The sequence below is a fragment of the Megascapheus bottae genome, chromosome 6 (assembly GCF_031878675.1).
Source record: "Megascapheus bottae isolate mThoBot1 chromosome 6, mThoBot2.hap1, whole genome shotgun sequence".
Taxonomy (NCBI): domain Eukaryota; kingdom Metazoa; phylum Chordata; class Mammalia; order Rodentia; family Geomyidae; genus Megascapheus; species Megascapheus bottae.
In genome coordinates, this window is record NC_143514.1 from 67,728,888 (window position 1) to 67,750,789 (window position 21,902).

Consider the following 21,902-nt stretch of genomic DNA (forward strand, 5'->3'; position numbering starts at 1 on the left):
GGACTTGAGCCACAGCACTACTACTGGCTTTTCTATGTATGTGGTACTGAGGAATCGAACCCGGGTCTTCCTGCGTGCTAGGTAAGCACTTTACCAGTAGGCCAAACTCCCGGCAGCACTGTCCTTTTTGATGGGAATCTGGGCCTGCAGGGCTTCTGTAGATTACCTGGAATTGTATCCTAGGTGTAACTTAGCATGCTCATGAAAACTGTAGACAAGCTGGATCCAAGAGTAAATCTGCTCAGAAGGCAAGAGTTAAAAACTTCACTGCCTAGCTCGAATGGTGAGTCAGGAGTGGACTCAAGAGATTTTCAGCATTGAGTCTGCGCTGTTGCCCTAGGCCACAGGCTGGGTAAAGGGAACTGTCGAGGTACAGCCCCAGCTCTTGGTTGCAATGTCTACTGAATGCTTCTTACCTATGCAGTTTGAACTCAGGGCTTGGGCACCGTCCAGAGCAATTTTGCTCAAGGCTGCAACTCTACCACTTGAGCCATAGCTCCAGAGCTTCAGGCTTTTTGACGGCTAATTGGAGAAAAGAGCTGCGAACTTTTTTGCCTGAGCTTGCTTCAAACTGCAGTCCTCAGATCTCAGCATCCTGTGTGTAGCTAGGCATACAGGCATGATCCACTGGTGCCCGGCATCCCTTTTTTACTTTTATAGAAAATTTGGGATGATCACCTGACTTGTGCATAATCACTGTTCAAGCAGAAAAAGGCCATGCCTCAGCAAGTTAAGGAATCTCTTTAATCAAAGTATCCATTTTCTTGATTCCCTGCTACTAGTCTTCTAGATCTTAAATCGAAAATCAACCTATTTGAAAAGTTTTAGTCCAGGGTGAAGTCTCAAAGTCTCCAGATTAAACTACAACTAAGCTCTTAAAATTATCACCTTCTGGGGCCCGGAGTTTGGTCTAGTGGTAGAGTGCTTTGCCTAGCATGCATGAAGACCCAGATTTGATTCTTCGGTACCACATACATGGAAAAAAGCCAGAAGTGGTGCTGAGGCTCAAGTGGTAGAGCTCTAGCCTTGAGAAGGTCCAAGGACAGTGCTCAGGCCCTGAGCCCAAGCCCAGGACTGGCAAAAAAAATTATCACCTTCTGGGTAGGTTGGAAAATTTACTCTTTCCCCTGGTGCATGCTTGAACACAAATTATCCAGTAAGAATGGTAACTAATCAGATCATTGTCAAAAACTCCTTTACAGCTTTGTGATTCTTTTTTCTTTTTCTGGTCCACCCCTTGATTTCAAGAAAACAAACTACCATGACTCCCCTCTTTTGTACATGACATGGTACATGACAAGGAATAAAGTGTATTAAGGAGCCAGGAGTTTGGCCTAGTGGTCGAGTGCTTGCCTAATATGCATGAAGACCCAGGTTCAATTCCTCAGTAGCACATACATAGAAAAAGCTGGAAGTGGTGCTGTAACTCAAGTGGTAGGGTTCTAGCCTTGAGAAAACCCAAGGACAGTGCTGAAGCCCAGGACTGGCAAAAATAAATAAAAAATAGAGTATCAAAAGATTAAGACTTTTATCTACAGAGATTGTATTATGTGGGCCTTAGAGTTCCATGCCCTTTTCTGAAGCCATTTCTACCTATAAATGACCCGATAAAAACCTTATGTCAGTTTTGCTTTCCAATCTCTTAGTCTCTGTGTATAATCCTCTACTATCTATACACCCAAATCCTAAAAGCTATTTTCATACTCTTCTAGTTACTTACTTCTTAGCCATGTTCCCATTTCCAGCATAACTGATATACTAGCTTCTGGTGGCACTCATAAAGCAAATGTTTTGTTTGGGCACCAATGATGTCAGTATAGACCAGCAAACTGGAAGGCAGCAGTATAAAGTCATAGTTAAGAACCACCATCCCACATGTGGAAGGGTATCAATGTATGTGAATTAATGCACCTTCTATCTGGCAAATATCATGTAACCCTTTTATTAAATACAATAAAAAAATTAAAGAAAAAGAACCACCATCCCAAACCACCATGATAAGGAGAGTTCTGTGAATAGGTTTATTAGGACCATCTAGTAGGACCCCAAGGACAAATTCTAGGCCAAATTTATGTTTTTTTCCCACATGACCACAGGTCTATCACACAGTATTATAGAACTATGATCTCCTGGACCAGGAGTGTGGTCTAGTAGTAGAGTGCTTGCCTAGCAGGCACAAAGCCCTGGGTTCAATTCTTCAGTACTACATACACAGAAAAGGCTGGAAATGGTGCTGTGGCTCAAGTGGTAGCCTTGAGAAAGCCCAAAGGCAGCCCCAGGATTGGCACAAAACAAAAAAACTATGATCTCCTTATTTTGCCCAAATTCAAATAGATTTTCACAATAAGTACTTCATTGGAATGTTTTACAAATGATTTATCCAAGTCCAAACGGGAGTCCATCTCCTCAAAGGGGAGTGACCATAGAACCAGGAAGTTACTCTGAAGCTGCTGCTGGATCACTGTAAAACCCCAACCCTCTGTCTAGTTTTTATTTGGTGCCAGTCATAGGGCTTAAACTCAGGACCTAAACATTCTCAGTGCTTTTCTGTTCAAGGCTAGTGCTCTACCACTTGAGCCACAGCTCTACTTCTGGCTTTTTTGGTTGTTAATTGGAGATAAGAGTCTCATGGGCTTTCCTTCCTGGGCTGGCTTTGAACCTTGATCCTCAGATCTCAGCCTCCTAAGTAGCTAGCATTACAGACATGACCTACTCGCACATGGCTTATTCTTTATTTTTTTTGCAGCCTCAAATTTGACAACTTTTTTCAATCTCCTGGCTAATCGATTACAAACTGCCACACTTGGCTCAGTTCAGTTTTTCTTCCTTCTGTCAGTTGTGGGGCTTGAACTTGGGGCCTTGCCATAGCACCACTTCTGGCTTTTCCTGTCTATGTGGTACTAAAGAACCAAACCTGAGATTTAATGCATGGTAGGCAAGCACTCTACCACAAAATCACATTCCCAGTCCTCTCCAGTGTCCTTGAAAGTCTGTTTTTTTAGTTTCTTGACAATACCTACCTTATGAGGATTTTACTCACAAAAAATTACTACAAAGGATCTTTAAATATTTATTTGTGTTTTAAGGAAGTAGGATGGTGTAAAAGTGCAAAGAAATGTATGCATTTGAGCCCTTGTTTCCCTACTGTTCACATTAGTGTAGAATATGGAGATTAAGTAAGGTCAAGGGGAGTGGAAAAAATAAATATAAATATACCTGATGTGGCTAGATCCTCTAAGTCACTAAAGAATGGGCCAAAATTCTTGGCCCGATTCACATCCATGTAAGAGCCTCAACCTTTAACTGTTTTATGTTTTAGCCCTTGAAAAAGGGAAGTGGACAACATATTACAAGACATCAATCTTTTATTGAAATTTTGTCTAAAACTATGCATGGAGAGAGTATCCTCTTGTTCATAAATTAGGATAAATCGAACACCACTAAACGAGTATTATTTACAAAAATGAACCTTTTCTTGCTTTACCATTCAGGTTCACAAAGCTAAGTCTTAAAATCAAATGTGGTCTGGCTTTTAAAAGCTTTCTGCTATCAACTGTGCATTGACTCTTACAGGGTCAGGAAGAGCTTTTTTGACAGGAATACTCATCATTCACCAGGAATGTTAAGAGCCACAGCGAACAAGACAACAAAAAGATGAAATCATCCTAAACAATTCCTATTAGCTTTTCAAAAGCATGCTATATCTAATTCTCCTGGTCTATGCAGACAGGTGTGAGAGGGACCTCATTGAGTACAGCAATGTTAATTCAATTAACCTCCTTAAAAGGGAGCAGAGCTAGTGCTGGTAGCTCACATCTGTAAGCCCAGCTACTCAGGAGGCTAAAATCTGAGGATCAAGGTTCAAAGCTAAACTGGACAGAAAAGTCTGTGAGACTTTTATCTCCAATAAACTACTCAGAAAAAGCTGGAAGTGATGCTGTGGCTCAAGTGATAGAATGCTAGCCTTGAGCACAAAAAGGCTCAGGGACAATGCCCAGGCCCTGAATTCAAGCCCCAGGACCTGAAAAAAAAGGGGGGGGAATGGGCAGTGGGATGGCTTACTATGTACAAGGATGAACTCCTGTGGAGGACACTAGCAGTCAACTAAAGTCAACTTTAGTCAACTTTAATCCCAGATGATAACACAAACCCCAGCAACTGGCCAGCTCAAATAGATAGGATGCTGGTTATTTAATCTGAATCACATGTGCAATTTTTGTTACTTTCCAGGAAATGTAGTGCCAAAATCTTCCAAACAGAGAGAATAGATGTCTTAGAAATTTAAATTAAAGCATTAAATAATAAAAATTGCCAGATTATTTACAGTTTCTGACAGACTCCAATAATGCCAGATGCTAGAAAGAAATGCATCTCAGTTGCTAGTAAAAAGGAAATTTTTATATATACATAAAAAGAGAAGATTATGAGACTGTAGTGTCACCTGTCAGAAAGAATACCTAGAATGGACCTTTTAGTAAACACTTGAGAGAAAGGGCAATCAGAATACAAGAAAGAGCAAAATTCACATTAATTCCTAATTTGAGAAATCAATAAAATGTATACATAAATTGATAAATACTGTTTCCATAGGTCACTAATTTCAAGGACTAGTTAGTAGTTAGTTTCTAACTAAATGATTACAGGACATTCTGATATATGTGGTCTTCGTGGGATCGGTTTGTTCTGGAAAAGCCTCCGGCAAGCACTTGTCCTGAAAAACAACTGAGCAGAAGGCTCTGAGGCAATCAAACTTCAGGTAGAAAATTTCCAGATAATAACAGCCAACACAGTAATAATCACCGACAGCACAAGCACCAGGATACACATCTTCTTGCGAGATTTTTTCTGAGAAAAGAAATATGCAAAGACACTTGTGAAACAAGTAACATGTTTTATATCATATCTGAGACTTCCAGAGCGCTTAATGAATCTGCCTCCCTGTAATTCATGATTTATTCTTTCCATACACAAACACACAGATACCTTCCCCCCAAATCTCAGTAGTCACTAGTGCGAGGGAGGAGGGCGAGTTTTTTTTTTTTTTTTTTTTGGACAGTCATGGGGCTTGAACTCTGGGCCTGGGTGCTGTCCCTAAGCTCTTCAGTTCAAGGCTACTATACTACCCATTGAGCCACAGCACAACTTCCAGTTTTCTGGTGAGTAATTGGAGATAAGAGTCTCAACGTCTTTAGGGCCCAGGGTTGGCTTTGAACCTCGATCCCCAGATCTCAGCTTCCTGAGTAGCTAGGATTACAGGTGTGAGCCACTGTACCTGGCTGAGGGTGAGTTTTAATTGCCCCCAAATGCCATTTTGCAAAGAAGTTATACTTACATTGTTAGGCATTAATTGCAAAAAATTATTTGTTCAAATATATTTTTTGTCAGTCATAGAGCTTGAACTCTGGGCCTGAGCGCTGTCCCTGAACTCTTCAGCTAAAAGTGATTGAACTACCATTTGGGCCGCAGCACCACTTCTGGTTTTTTGGTGGATAACAAGAGATGAGTCTCATGGACTTTAGTGCCAGGGTCCTGAATCATGATCCTCATCTCAGCTTCCTGAATAGCTAGAATTACAGGTGTGAGCCACTGGCACATAGCTATGCATATGTTTTTATCTCTATTTATTTTTGCCAGTCCTGGGGCTTGGACTCAGGGCCTAAGCACTGTCCTTTGGCTTTCTCAAGGCTAGAGCTCTACCACTTGAGCCTCAGCACCACTTCCAGCTTTTCCTATGTATGTGGTACAGAGGAATTGAACCCGGGTCTTTGTCCATGCTAGGCATGCACTCTATCACTAGGCCAAACTCCTGGCCCTATCAGTTGTTTGTTTGATTTTTTTTTCAAAGGAAGTACCATTATTAAACACAAATTTCCCTAAGAGCATTTTCTAGGTAAATTTCAACTACTATGGGAATACAGAAAATTACTCAAATCTTTAGGAACATGAAAAAAATGACCAAAATACTATTTACTTCTAAGAAACCATGCAATGCCAAATTGAGGACTTCATTCACAGTGTCTGAGATAAAGGCTTTGAAAAGTCATAAGCAAGGGTTTTAACTAATGTAGTCACTGCGCGGTGGCTCACGCCTGTAATCCTAGCTACTCAGGACAACAACTTCTAGAAAACAGGAAGTGGTATTTGGCTTAAGAGTAGGGTGGTAGCCTTAAGCTGAAGAGCTCAGTGACAGTGCCCAGTTCAAGCCCCGTATCACACACACACACACACACACACACACACACACACACACACACACACACATTTTAAGTAGTATGTAGAGGAATTTCACTTTATAGGCACTGTCCCATACTGCCTAAACACTGTTTACATATGAATGGCCATCACAGATGATTCTATTCTATCCTCTATGGCAACAATCCACACACAGTATCTGGAGCCCTATATTTCCTGCATTTCTTAACTATCCTAATGGAAACATAGCTCGTCTCTAAGATTCATGCAAGATTTAGGTATCATGCTAACTCTTGGAGTTAGCTTTGCAGCCGAATCTTCTATATAAGTGTGTTCAAGATTTGATGGTTTGGGGCCAGGAGCCAGTGGCTCACACCCATAATTCTAGCTACTCAGGAGGCCAAGATCTGAGGATCGCAGTTCAAAGCCAGCCTGGGCACAAAAATCGGTGAGACTCTTATCTCCAATTAACCACCAGAAAACCAGAAGTGGCGCTTGTGGCTCAAGCGGTAGAGTGCTAGTCTTGAGCAGAAGAGCTCAGGCATAGTGCAAAGGCTCAGGGTTCAAGCCCCATGACTGATCACCCCCAAAAAAGATATGATAATTTTGTAGTTCTCACTACAAAGGGAAATACTAAAAATACATAACTGGGACTGTAAACTATGATTCCCTGTCCAAGAGGTCAAACCTAGTCTCAGTGTACCCGGAGGGCTCATGAAGTCTGCAGCCCAGAGGAGGGACTTTGTTGAAGACCAGTTTTACCTGATAGTAAGCAGCTTGCTGTAATTGGTCAGTCGCTCTTTCAACATGCACTTCTGAGCTTTCCACATTGGCTTCTATGCTATCTGCAAGAAAGACAGTAGATAGCTGTAGCACATACAGGTGTTTCAAGAGTGTAAGCTGAATAGGCTTCTGATGTTGTGGGGTCCTAGCTTCATAATCACCACCACCTCAACTGTCCAGCCAAGAAACCAAAAGATATTACCTTTGTAAGAGAATAGCAGTGTTCTTTGGAAATAAAAATTGAAGTGACGGCTCAGCACATAATTCACCATTAAATGGTCCAGATAAAAATATTTCTGGAGAGCCAGGAGTTTGGCCTAGTGGTAGAGTGCTTGCCTAGCATGCATGAAGACCCAGGTTCGATTCCTCGGTACCACATACATAGAAAAAAGCCAGAAGTAGTGCTGAGGCTCAAGTGGTAGAGCTCCAGCCTTGAGAAAGTCCAAGGACAGTGCTTAGGCCCTGAGCTCAAGCCCAGGACTGGCAAAATAAATAAATAAATACATACATACACACATAAATAAATAAATAAAAAATATTTCTGGAGAAGTAGTGCTGGAGCACAAGTGGTAGAGTGGTAACCTTGAGTGCCAGTGGCTCACACCCGTAATGCTAGCTACTCAAGAGATCTGAGGGATCGCAGTTCAAAGCCAGCCTGGGCAGGAAAGTTGGTGAGATTCTTATCTCCAATTAACCACCAGGAAACTGGAAGTAGTGCTATGGCTCATAATGGTAGAGCACTGGCTGGGAGCATGGCCTAGCATGCACAAAGCCCTGCGTTCAATTCCTTGGGGTACCACATACAACACACACAAACACCAAAAGCCAAAAGTGCTATTGTGGCTCAAGTGGTAGAACCCTAGCCTTGAGAAAGCCCAAGGACAAATGGTCAAGCCCTGTTCAAGCCCCAGGACTAGGGAAAAAAAATGGTAGAGCACTAGCCTTGAGCTGAAGGGCTCAGGGACAGCGCCTGGATCCAGACTTCAAGCCCAATGAGGGGGGAAAAAAATCTGTACATACAGCTACACAAATAACCCACATGGAATGAAGTTTCATCACAGAATAGGGCAGAAAGGAAATGAGAGGTCAGTTCTAGAGACTAATGAAGTTTCTTGTGTTATTACTTTCACAACTCTTTTTTTTTTTTGCCAGTCCTGGGCTTAAGCTCAGGGCCTGAGCACTGTCCTTGGACTTTCTCAAGGCTAGAACTCTACCACTTGAGCCTCAGCACCACTTCTGGCTTTTTCTAAGTATATGGTACCAAGGAATCAAACCCGGGTCTTCGTGCACGCCAGGCAAGCACTCTACCACTAGGCCAAACTCCCAGCCTGCTTTCGCAACTCTTTATAAATGAGATTATTTTCACATTAAAAAAGCTTTTAAGAAGTTACTAAGTCCTTGAATATTTAAGTTCTGGAGAGAAAAGCTGAGTTAGGCAATGGTGGCTCATGACTGTAATCCTAACTGCACTGGAGATTGAGATCTGAGGAACACAGTTTAAAGCCAGAGGGGTTAAGAAAGTCTGTGATACTCTTATCCCCAATTCACCACCAAAAAGCTAGAAGTAGTGCTATGGCTCAAGTGGTAAAGCACAAACGTGGAGTACAAAAGCTCAGGGACAATGCCCAGGCTCTGAGTTCAAGCACCAGGACAGGCATGCATGCACACATGCTGATAACTATTTGTTTTTCTTTTCTTTTTTTTTTTTTTGTCAATTCTGGGGCTTGAACTCAGGGCCTTGGCACTGTCCTTGGGCTTTCTCAAGGCTAGGACTCTACTACTTGAGCCACAGCACCACTTCTGGCTTTTTCTGTGTATGTGGTATCAAGGAATTGAACTCAGGTCTTCATGCGTGCTAGGCAAGCACTCTACCACTAGGCCACACTGCTGGCCCCTGAGAACTATTTCTTTAAACAAATACTTACCAAGAAGCAAGTGAATGGGGCTGAGTATAAAAAGAACCCACTTTAATTTCTGCATTTGACAATACAAGAAAAAGCTCAGAAAATGAATTTGTGGGTAGGAGTTTAGCCTAGTGGTAGAATGCTTGCCTAACATGCACAAATACCCATGTTCCCTCAGTACCACATACACAGGAAAAACCCTGAAGTGGTGCTGTGGCTCAAGTCGTAGAGTTTGAGCCTTGAGAAAGCCCAAGAACAGTGCTCAGGACCTGAGCTCAAGCCCCAGGACCAGAAAAAAAAAAGAAAAAAGAAAATGAATTTGTCCAGATGCTCACGCCTATAATCCTAGCTACTCAGGAGGCTGAGATCTGAGAATCGAGGTCTCAACCCAGCCTAGCACACAAATCCATGAAACTCTTATCTCTAATTAATCAGCAAAAAGCCAGGAAGTGGAACTGTGACTCAAAGGGTATCTTCAGCACTTTGTTAAAAAGGCAAGTGAAAGCTTGAGACCCTGAGTTAAACCCCTAGTACCAGCTCATACGCATACACGCACTCAAGTGAATTTTTTTTTTTTTTGGTCAGTCCTGGGGCTTGAACTCAGGGCCTGATCCATTGTTCTTGGGCTTTCTCAAGGCTTGAGCTCTACTATTTGAGCCACAGCACCGCTTCTGGCTTTTTCTATGTATGTGGTACCAAGGAACAGAAGCCTGTCTTCTTGCATGCTAGGCAAGCACTCTACCACTAGGCCAAACTCCTGGCCTGAATTTAATAATTTTAAAAAATGATACTTCTACTAATTTTTTTTTGCCAGACCTCCAGCTTAAACTCAGGGCCCTGGCACGGTCTCTGAGCTTCTTTTGCTCAAGGCTGCAGGCTAATGCTCTACCACTTGAGCCACAGCAGCACGTTGGCTTTATGCATGCCAGGTGAGCACTCTACCACTGTGCTGCATTCCCAGTCCAATATTTCTAAATTCGATGTCTATAGCAGACATGTTGCTGACTTCTTTGCACACAAATATCATTCACCTTAAGGTTAAAGGGATCAATAATACTTACCAATCAGATCACCCTGGTCATGGATCATCATAGCCAAATCTTTAAATATCTGATTGACATCCAAAATGTCAGCCTAAGAAAGACAAAAAACGATTCCCCAACCTTGAGCAACATGTTAGAAGATTCCCATCCTCCACTTACCTCAAGTTTGGCTATTAACATAGCACATGATTTTGAAGCCTCATAAAATAATCTTTTTCTCTAAACAGGAAGTAATCTATTATTAGCTACATAATACTATAATGCAGAAGACACCAAAGCCACCCATTCAACAATATTAACTGGACATACTACATGAGAACCAGTAAGACCATCCAATCTCAGAGCATCTAACCTCAAACAATGATGCAGAAGCTGGAAGTGTTGGATGGACAAATAGTGGTGAGATAGCTGTATGTGGAACCTAAAATGTCTCTTCTAGCCATGGCTTATGACTACCTCACAATGACAGTAAGGACTTCAGGAAAGTTGGGCAACCGTAGCTCGTGCCTGTAACACTTGCAACTCAAGAAGCTGATATCTGGGGAATCACAGTTCAAAGCCAGCTGGGACAGAAAAATCTGTGCAACTCTCATATCCAATAAACCACCCCAAGAGAACCCATCCAGGCCTGAATTCAAGCCCCGGGACTGATACCTAAAAGGAAAAAAAAAAAAAAAGGACTACTTTCAGAGCCTTTGGACTTGAGAATTGAAATGGCTTACACAGAAGTGTGCTACCTGGGAAAAATAAGGGAGACATATGCACAAGCAAGAAGTCCCTTTTCCCCAGCACTTAGTCCAGAAACTGTGTGAGGAGCTGCTGGATTTATAACTACTAGAACAATACTCTCTAAAGAGTTTTCAATGGATGCCCAAGAGCTACATGGTATACGGATGCCAGTTGCAAAGTGAAATGTCAACAGCCTATACAGAGGCCTGAGTCTCAGACTGAAGAAGGGAAAAACGATCAGCTTGGGTGACTGAGCTGCAGGTCGTTTTCCTGGCTGTGATGAAAGGCAAATCCCCTATTTGACTTTTTACTGTCTCCTGGTTGTGCAGAAGGGCAATGAGAACCTGGTCTGTTAAAGCTGTGCTCTGATGGAGTGTGGCCAGTTTTACTCTGGTCCACTATAGTTATGTGTCTGCTATCTGCTACAAATACTCATACCTAACTGGGGTGGGATGAAAGAAATAAGGACACATTAAGATAAATAAGAAGGGTGTTACTTAGGGAACACTTAGTATACAGTCTAGAAGAGAAAGCAGAAAAGGACTATAGACAGGCAGCATGTGAACTGTGTCTTAATGCAAAGGAAGGGCCACAGAAGCCAAAGGCAACTGAGTTCAAGAGCAAATAGCTCAGCATTGCTATGTGGCTATTAGACGGTGGGCTGGTTTTCATTCTGTTGACTGTGAAGGAGTTCATCCTATTCTTTTTTTTTTTTTCTAGTCCTGGGTCTTGAACTCAGGGCCTGAGCATTGTCCTTGAGCTTTCCCAAGGCTAGCACTCTACCCCTTGAGGCACAGCACCACTTCTGGCTTTTTTCTTATGGTACCAAGAAATTGAATCCAGGTATTTGTGCACACTAGGCAAGCACTCTACCACTAGGCCAAACTCCCAGTCTCATCCTATTCTTGATATCTGTTATACGCCATTCCATTCTTTCCTTTAGTTCTACACAGTTGAATCCGTCTCGATTTTTTTTTTTTTGCCAGTCCTGGTGCTTGAACTCACGGCATGGGTACCGGCCTTGGGCTTTCTCAAGGCTAGTATTCTGTCATTTAAGCCACAGCATCACTTCCAGCTCTTTCTGTGTATGTGGTACTGAGTAATCGAACCCAGAGCTTCATGCATTGTAGGCAAGCACTCTACCTACCACTAGGCCACGTTCCCGGTCCCAGCATTTTTAATGCTAGAGAAGTAAGTGAGCAAGAATCAAGGAAAGCTGTGATATCTTTGAAGGCAATAAAAATAGTATGATGGGGCTGGGAATGTGGCTTAGTGGCATGACTTGAGGACAAACTCTCATCTTACAACAGTGGTAGTGGGGCCAGGAGTTTGGTGGTAGAATGCTTACCTATATGCATGAAAACCCAAGTTTGATTCCTTGGTGTAACATACATAGAAAAAGCCAGAAGTGGGGCCCGGAGTGTAGCCTAGTAGTCGAGTACTTGTCTCACATGCACAAAGACCTGGGTTCCATTCCTCAGCATCAGATACAGAGAAAAAGCCAGAAGTGGCACTGTGGCTCAAGTGGCAGAGAGTTCGCCCTGAGCAAAAAGTGTCTAAGGACAATGCCCAAGCACTGAGTTTGAGCCCCAGGACTGGCAAGAGAGGGAGGAAGGGAGGGAGAGAGGGAGTAAGAGAGGGAGAGAAAGAAAGAGAGAGACACACACAGAAATGGTGCTGTGGCTCAAGTGGTAGAGCGTAGAGCTCTAGTCTTGAGAAAGCCCAAGGACTGTGCTCAAGCCCTGAGTTCAAGCCCAAGGACTGGCAAAACAAACCCAGAACAAACAAAAACAACAAAGAAAACAGTGGTGGTCCAGAATAGTGAACTATTCATGCTTAAAATCTCACCTCCAGCGGAGTACGGTGGCTTACGCCTGTAATCCTAGCTACCCAGAGGTTGAGATCTGAGGGTCAAGGTTCAAAGCCAGCCAGGGCACTAAAGACAGTGAGACTCATCTCCAATTAATCTCTAGAAAAGGGGAAGTGGTGCTGTGGGCCAAGGGGTAGGGAAGTAGCCTTGAGCTGAAGAGCTCAGGGACAAGCCTAAGCCCAGATCTCAAGCCCCATGACCTCCCCATCCCCGCAAAAGTCTCACCTCCAACAATTAATAGGTTGTGAATATGTGTCAGCTTTTTTAATCTACCATCCCCAGGAATGGCTCAAGTGGTAGAGCCTACTAGCAAGCACAAGGCCTCACCTTCAAACCCGGTACCATAAAAATAAACAAATTCACATAGTCCAATCCAGGCACTGGTATGTTGGAGGGTGAACTGGGAGATTAGAAAAAAAAAAATCTCCAAGTTTCCACATGCAGTTAGAGTTCAGAATCACTGTTATAGATGAAGGTAAAGGAGGTTGCTCGAGTCCTCATCACCTCTGATCCCTTAGGACAGCTATATTCACGGAAGAGAAGGCCATTCAGGTTTAAGGTTATTTTACTGATCACCGGAGTTAAGCAAGAAGCTCAGTTAGGCTAAGAAAGAACTACGTTCCTCTCACTCAATCTGTGCTTCAAAAACCATTTCCATTTCTGATGGTCTGAAGTGAAAGGAGTTGTACAACTTGGAGTTACATCTTAGAAGGCACACACACACACAAAAAGAGCAAGGTTTTTGGCCTGCCTTATAACCAGGTTGCTCAGATAACATAAAGGGGCTCTCCATAGAGCCCTGTCTAATCTAGAGGTTGCCATTGGTTTTTAGGGGCAAAATCCTAGTAAGCAATAAGCTTTGCTGTTTTCCAGGCATATTTCCCGAACAGGCCCTGTAAGAATTGGTGTGTGAAGAAAGGATTTGAATATTTCTGGGAGCCAAGGCAATACCACCATAGAAATAGTTCCAATTTGCCATGACTAAATTGGGACAAAGAATTACAAACTACACAATGGCTCATTTCATCTGTTTTCATAATAATCCAGGGAAAAGCCAGGCTAGATTGCTCAGCTACCTTCAAGGCTCATGAGTCAACGAAAGATAGGCCCTCACTCTTACCTCCAGCTGCCGGATTGCTGTTTCCCTCTCCTTAATAAGTTCCAGATCCTGTTCAGTGATGGCTGCTTCGTCTTCCTGGCTCTGCATCTGGTTCCAGTCCTCATGGCTGCAGGGAGACAAGAACTCCAGCTGACTCCTTCTCTCTAAGGTGTGAGGAAACACATCTACCTCTCTGCTGACAGTGGAACAGCACCATCTAGGACAGCACCAGGCTCCAACTCTTCAAGCACTACAATGTCCCTGAGGAGCACATGTCCCAAGCCACCAGCAAAGAGCTGACAATGCAAGAAAACAAGTCTCAACCTCCACAGGCAAAACTGAGACGAAGCAGACTCATGGAGAATGGAACTCTCCTCTTATCACTTAGGGGTTTACTCTAACTATACTAAGATTTGTAGACAAGGAAAGTAGGCACAAGTTGGACTGAACTCAGTGAATTTCTCTGGTCCAGTCTCTTCTAGGCCACCCTCCCAAGGCAAGCTGTATTGGTGCCTTGGGCATTGTATGAGTGGAAGAGAACACACTATATAACTTACCAGTGCTAACCAAGTGAGTCTTCCAGGCCTTTGAGGTGCTCAGTGCAGCAGGGAAGGAGTATGTGTATGAATACATATCTATAATAGAACATCTTAAGTTCCAAACTAATACTGTATGAGATTAGCTTGGAGGCTGTGAATATGGCTTAGTGGTAGAGTGCTTGCCTAGCATGTGTGAAGCCCTGGGTTGGATTCCTCAGGACCATATAAACAGAAAAGGATAAAAGTGGTAGTGTGGCTCAGTGGTAGAATACTAGCCTTGAGCACAGAGAGGATCAGGGACAGTGCCCTAGGATTGGCAGGAAAATAGATGGATGGATAGATAGATAGATAGATAGATAGATAGATAGATAGATAATTAGCTTGGAGAAGTTAAGATAGGCATCTTTAAGACTCAAGTTGACTTTTTCTTCTTGCTATTTCCAGAAGTATATATTAACCTCATTTTCTTGGGGGGGGGGCATTTTTGGGGGCTTGAGGCCTGGGCACTGTCCTTGGGCTTTCTCAAGGCTATCTCTCTACCTCTTGAGCCACAACATCACTTCTGGCTTTTTTCTGAGTTGTGGTACCAAGGAATTGAAGCCAGTGCTTCATGCATGCTAAGCAAGCACTCTGCCACTAGGCAACATTCCCAGCCCCTGACCTCTTTTTGTTTTGGTGGGTCATGAGGCTTGAACTTGACCTGGGTGAAGTCCCTGAGTTCATCTCAAGGCTACTAACCTACCCTTCAGCCAAGCCCCTCTTCCCCTTTTCTAGAGGTTAATTGGCGATAAGTCTCTCAGGTCTTTTTTTTTTTTTTTTGCCAGTCCTGGGCGTGAGCTCAGGGCCTGAGCACTGTCCTCGGGCTTTCTCAAGGCTACAGCTCTACCACTTGAGCAACAGCGTCCCTTTGGCTTTTTTCTATGTATGTGGTACCGAGGAATCAAACCTGGGTCTTTGTACATGCTAGGCAAGCACTCTACCACTAGGTCAAACCCCTGGCCCCTCTCAGGTCCTTTTGTGCCTGGTCTGGCTTTGAACCTTGATCCTCAGATTCCACCCTCCTGAGTAGCTAGGATTATAGGCATGAGCCACCGAGCCTGGCCCCTGACCTCATTTTTAAGGTTAATAAACAGACTCCAAAATGTTGAATAACTTAAATTTGAGTTACACCTATGATGCCTGAGACATTCTAATCAGTAGATTTATGGACTTGTACTTATTTCTGTGAATGAAGCTCCCTCTTCACACAGGGTTATTAGGGAACTGTTATAATTTTTTTATTCATCTTACAAATATAATCCTTTCAAGGTTCAAAGATTTTAGAAAAGACCATAGTTATAAGTGTGTGTGTGTGTGTGTGTGTGTGCGCGCGCGCGCATGTGCCAGTCCTGGGGTTTGAACTCAGGTTCAAAGACAGTTTCTGAATTTTCTTTTTTTTTCCCCCCTAGTTCCTGGGCTTGAGCTCAGGGCCTGAGCACTGTCCTTGGACTTTCTCAAGGGTAGAGCTCTACCACTTGAGCCAACAGTACCATTTCCAGCTTTTTATATGTGTGTGGTACCAAGGAATAGAACCCAGGTCTTCGTGCATGCTAGGCAAGCACTCTACCACTAGGCCAAACTCCTGCCCCATGTTTCTGATTCTCTCAAGATGTGTGTGTGTGTGTGTGTGTGTGTGTGTGTGTGTGTGCGCGCCTGCCTGTCCTAGGACTTGAACTCAAGGCCTGGGCACTGTCCCTGAGCTTCTTTTGCTCAAGGCTAGCTGCAGGCTAGCTCTCTACCACTTGAGCCACAGCACCACCTCTGGCTTTTTCTGTTTATGCGATACTGAGGGATTGAACTCAGGGCTTCATGCATGCTAGGCAAGCACTCTACCACTAAGCCACATTCCCAGCCCCAATCTGGCTTTTTGGTGGTTAACTGGGGACAAGTCTCATGGTTTTCCTGCTCCAGCTGGCTCTGAACTGCAATCCCTAGATCCTAGCCTCATTAGAACCAAGGATTACAGGTATGAGCTCCTGATACCCAGCTATGATTATAACTTTTAAATTTTATTTTAAGGATAAAAAACTTCCTATTCCAGCTTCTCCTTTATTTTATCCTCTTTATTATCTACTGATTTTTTTTTTTTTTGAGGCGGGTGGGGGGGGAGTGGTGGTGGTGTCAGTCATAGGGCTTGAACTCAGGGCCTGGGCCTGGGCCTGTTCAAGGCTAATGCTCTACTACTCTGAGCCACAGCACCAATTCTGGTTTTCTGGTGGATACCTGGAGAAAGGAATCTCATGGACTTTCCTGCCAGGGCTGCTCTGAACCACGATCCTCAGATCTTGATCACCCCAGAAGCTAGGATTACAGGTGTGAGCCACCAGCACCTCGCTAGTGATATATATATATATATATATATATATATATATATATATATGTGTGTTTGTTTTTTTTTTTTTTTTTTTTCCAGTCGTGGGCTTGAGCTCAGAGCCTGAGCACTGTCCTTGGGACTTTCTCAAGACTAGAGCTCTACCACTAGAGCCTCAGCACCATTTCTGGCTTTTTTCTATGTATGTGGTACTGAGGAATCGAACCCCGGTTTCGTGCATGCTAGGCAAGCACTCTACCACTAGGCCAAACTCCTGGCCGTATTTTTTTCTTTTACAGAATAAATAAATATAAAGGTGCTTACCATGGCTCATCCCATAATACTAGCTGCTTAAGAGTAGGGAAGTGAAGAGATTATGGTTCAAAACCAGCGTGGGTAGAAAAGTCTGTGAGAATGTAATCTCCATTTAACCAGAAAAAAAATCAGAGGTGTGGTTCAAGTGGTAGAGCAACAGCCACAGCAAGCAAGCTCCAGCACTGGTACAATCAAGCAAGCAATCAACCAGTCACAGCCCTCCATCACTGTCCAGTAGGTTAAGATATTCTTTACCTGTCAAATGAGACGAGCTGTTCCTCTCTTTGCCTGTCTTCTGCCTAGAAAACAATGGCATTATTGCTGCTGATATCCAGAAACTTGTTACAGACACATAAAATAAAGGTTTCCTTAGCTATGGTACAAAAAGGCCACATTCCTGGGCTCCACCAGGATCTCTAAGAATTTTGGCACTCTGTCTCTATTAAGAAATGGATATGAATTAGTACAAAGTACATCTTCATTCCAGTTTGGGCCCAGTCCCTAACCATACTGAGCAGGATGGCAAGAACATGATGCAAAAGAGGGATAAGGTGCTGGGCACTGGTGGCTCCCATCTGAAATCCTAGTTACCCAGGAGGCTGAGATCTGAGGATCATGGTTCAAACCCAGGCCAGGTGGGAAAGTCTATGAGACCCTTATCTTAAATTAAGCACCAAAAAGGCTGAAAATGGAATTGTGGCTCAAGTGGTAGGGCAATAGCCTTGAACCAAAAAGCTCAGGTACAGTGCCCAGGCCCTGAGTTCAAGTTCCAGGACTGGCATAGGAGAAAAAAAGAGAGAGATAAATAGCAACTACAACAACAGCAATGATTTTAAAATATGGGAAGGGCCAGGAGTTTGGCCTAGTAGTAAAGTGCTTGCCTAGCATGCACGAAGACCCAGACTCGATCCCTCAGTACCAAATACCTAGAAAAAAAGCCAGAAGTGATGCTGTGGCTCAAGTGGTAGAGCTCTAGCCTTGAGAAAGCCCCAAGGACAGTGCTCAGGCCCTGAGTCCAAGCCCCAGGACTGGCAAAAAATAAAAATAAATGAAACTATCACAATTAAACATTTATTTTTTTTTAATTATTTTATTTTATTTATTTATTTTTTTGCCAGTCCTGGGCTTGAGCTCAGGGCCTGAGCCCTGTCCTTGGATTTTCTCAAGGCGAGAGCTCTACCACTTGAGCCTCAGCACCACTTCTGGCTTTTTTCTATGTATGTGGTACCGAGGAATCGAACCCGGGTCTTCATGCATGCTAGGCAAGCACTTTAACCACTAGGCCAAACTCCCGGCCACAATTAAACATTTAAAAAGAAAACGAAAAGAAAGAAATTTATATCACCTGAGTTTTTTTAATATCATTTATTTATGTTAGTCATGGGGCTTGAACTCTGGGACTGGACACTGATCTATCACTTTGAGCCACAGTACTACTTCCTTTAATAATTTTTTTTTTTGGTAGATCGAGGAGCTTGGATTCTGGGCCTGGGCGCTGTCCCTGAGCTCTTCAGCTCAAGGCTACCACCCTACCTACCCTTGAGCCACAGCCCCACTTCTCATTTTCTAAAGGTTAACTGGAGATAAGAGTCTCCGGTCCTTTTCTGCCTGGGCTGGCTTTGAACCTTGATTCTCAGATCTCAGCCTCCTGAGCAGCCAGGGTTACAGGCATGAGCCACTGCTCCAGCTTCCTTTCATAATTTTTAATGTGATGGGGTTCTTTTGTCTGTATAGGTGGTATGTACACGTGTGTGCCTGAGTGTGTGTGTGTACACTTGGGTAGGATTACAAGCTTGAGCCACCAGTGCCTTCTAGAAGCTGGATGTTTTAATGTCAATACAAATAACCTAGTCTGCTGTATTCTTATACATACATGTTTCTTTACGTGGGATATGCCAATTTGACATTTTCACAGTAGCTGACAAGTATGTTTACTATTTGGTGTGATAATTAACGAGGCTAACAGTCAGGAAGAAAACAACTTGGGAACAAACATCCTGAAACTGCAGGGGTCTTCTTTGCAGAATCAACTTACAGAAAGACGTGATCCAGCTCTTGCTCTGGCAATACTCTCTTTTTCCTTTTCAGATACCCTTCTCTGCACAGCCTGGAAGTTGTTCAAGGCTGCCGAGAAGTCATTCATGAGACGCTCCTTCTGAAGCTTCTGCTGGCGCTAAGGAAATAAAGTGAGATTGCATATTTTCTCAGAATCATTTGGCTTTAACTCATTAAAAGCAAATTATACTTCCTAAAGCAAAGTAGGAAAATTATTACAAAAGAAGCTCTTCCTTAAATTAGTAAATTTGTTCTTTGCTAGCCCAAGTCCCTGGTTAATACTACAGACCAAGTCAGACATATTCTGACAAATCTGAGAACTGTGTATCATTTACCTTGTAATCTCTGAAGGAATTGCCATCTGGAATATCTGAACTCAAAGTGGACCTATGTAGTCTTTTGCTAAAACATTTTGCTAAACACTTTATTCATTTATATTGAATATATATATATATATTCAATTTCCTTGAAAACCACAATTATTTTTTTTACAAGCTGGTATGTATATGGTGTGTATATATATGTTCTGCAATTTAAAGTCAGTATTTAGCTTTTTCACTCATGGCTGGTGTTCTGCCTCTACTTGTGACTTTTTCTTTTAAGTCCTGGGGCTTGAACTTGGCCTGGGCACTGTCCCTGAGCTCTTCAGCTGAAGGTTACTGCCCTTGAACCAGGCAAGCCCCACTTCCTATTTTCTAGACATTAATTGGAGATAAGAGTCTCAGGTCCTTTTGTGCCTGGGCTAGCTTTGAACCTTGATCCTCAGATCTAAGGCCCCAGAATAGCTAGGATTACAGGCAAAGTCAGACTTTTATCTCTTATAAATCAGTCAAATACTGGAAGTAGAGCTGCAGCTCAAAGTGCTAGCCTTGAGCAAAAGAGCTCAGAGACTGCTCCCAGACCCAGATTTCTAACCCCTAGGATGGGGGGAGGGAGGGGGGGAAGACAACAAACAAACAAACAAACAAAAAACTCTGCAGAGTGCAGTTGGCTCATTACTATAATGCTAGCTACTCAGGAGGCTGAGATCCAAGGATCACGATTTGGTTCAAAACCAGCATGGGTAGACAAATCCAAAAGGCTCATCTCTAATTAACCAGCAAAAAGCCACAAGTAAGCCAGACCTGGTGGCTCATGCCTGTAACCCTCGCCACTCAGGAGGTTGAGATCTGAAGACTGCAGTTCAAAGCCAGCTCGGGCACTAAAGTCCATGAGGCTCTTTTTAAAATTTTTTTGTAGGTCATGGGGCTTGAACTCTGGGCCTGGACACTGTCCATGAGTTCTTCAGCTCAAGGCTACTGCCCTACCCCTGGAGTCACAGCCCCTTTTCCGAGTTTCTAGAAGTTAATTGGAGATAAGAGTCTCAGGTTTTTTAGTACCCAGTCTGGCTTTGAACGGAGGTCCTCAGATCTCAGTCTCCTGAGTAGCTAGGACTATTGGCGTGAGCTCCTGCCTAGCTAATCTGAGAGACTCATCTCCAATTAATCTAAAGTCTGACAAGGACTTTTCTACCCAGGTTGGCTTTTCAATCCTCAGATCTCAGCTTCCGGAGTAGCTAGATTATAGGTTTGAGTCACTGGGGCCTGGTTCTCAGCAGGTTTTAAGTGATATCTAAAATGTTTGAGAACTCAGTAACTATTTTATCTCCATGCTCTCTTTGCTCACCTTGCTAAGTCCACATTTTAAAACAGAAACTCAAAAATCCCTGATAACAGAAACTAAGAATGGAAAAAACTGACAGGAAGGGCACTTCTGACATCTAGAACAGTGGTGAGAAGATGGAAGATGGGCCTAAGGCAGACAAGATGAGGAAACATAAAAGTGTACTCAGCACTACTGGAGAAAGAGAAGGGAATCATATTTCATCAGAGAATGCCTCGGATCTATTTTGTGTTCTTAATGATTCAAGCAAATGGAAGGGAACAATAGCATGCATAATCCAAAAATAACCTATTTGATTTTAGAATACATTAGATGAATTTTTTTCTTGGTAGATATGATTTTCTATTTCTATTTTGCTTGGGTTACCGTTTAACTCTAAGTACTTACAACATTCTGTCTGCATCAGACCCTTAGACTCCTTTTTTATTACAGTGAAAATTTTCAACAAATGTGTATTTCCTAAGTGCATAGCTAAGAGGACAGGAGAATTTGGGAATGAGCTGGAGATACTGGATGGTAGGGGAGACCTGGTCAGGAGGTAATTACACTACAATTACTCCTCCCCTCATTATCAATTTATTCAACACAAGACACCAACCTGTTCTGAAGCAGACAAGGGCAGGGGCAAGGATCCTAATTCCTTCAGCAATTCATTTGTTTCCTTGGCAAGCTGATTTGTGGAGTGTTGTAACTGTTGCCTAAGAGAAAAAAGACATGTTTCAAGATGCTCTAGGGCTATCCTAGTGAGGAATACTTTATTCTCAGAATGTCTCGCAATGTAGGTAATGAAGGGCCATTCCAAAAGAATGGGTACTTCAAATGCCCCTGGTTCACAACAAAAGTTCAGGACTATTACACAGGCAAACCCACTTTAAGACTAAGCTCCTGACTCAAAATTGACTTTTTTTTTGGCCAGTCATGGGGCTTGAACTCAGAGCCTGAGCGCTGTCCTTGGACTTTTTTCAAGGATAGCCACATGGTAAACAGAAAGAGCCTGCCTCAAGGACACCTGCTGAAGGAGGCACAGGTCAGGAGGTTTAACACTTTGGAGAGACCAGAGAAGCTTGTCAGCAGTTCTGATAAAAATAAAAGAATCTGCTATCCACACTTAAATCTCTTATAAAATTCTCACTGAATTTCCCAGGAGTTCAGCATGGTTAGTATCTGTCACAGTTCACTGACTTGAATCCATGCAGAGGTGGCTGGATGAAATATGTATTAAAAGCATAGCTTCTGACCCGCTCTAGGGAACAAGCTCCAAAGATTTATTCCTACATTCTTGCTTTTATTCTTCTATACATTCTTCCCCCCAATCCAGTTTTGTCTTGGATTCCCTCCTTGCTCCTTATGCTTGATTTTCT

The 21,902-nt window shown here is 43.0% G+C and overlaps 1 protein-coding gene across 1 annotated transcript in view; it reads right to left on the bottom strand.

Moving 5' to 3' along the window:
• Window positions 1-3,057: 3,057 nt before the first annotated feature.
• Stx12 (syntaxin 12) overlaps window positions 3,058-21,902 on the bottom strand; it is a 33,268-nt gene continuing 14,423 nt past the window's right edge. Inside the window, exons 3-9 of the mRNA XM_090335464.1 lie at window positions 21,140-21,239; window positions 18,860-18,997; window positions 17,080-17,123; window positions 13,642-13,747; window positions 9,941-10,013; window positions 6,955-7,037; window positions 3,058-4,845 (exon numbers count right to left, since the gene is read on the bottom strand). Coding sequence (XP_090191590.1) covers window positions 4,753-4,845; window positions 6,955-7,037; window positions 9,941-10,013; window positions 13,642-13,747; window positions 17,080-17,123; window positions 18,860-18,997; window positions 21,140-21,239 — 637 coding nt within the window. The 3' untranslated portion in view covers window positions 3,058-4,752. The remainder of the gene's footprint in view (window positions 4,846-6,954; window positions 7,038-9,940; window positions 10,014-13,641; window positions 13,748-17,079; window positions 17,124-18,859; window positions 18,998-21,139; window positions 21,240-21,902) is intronic.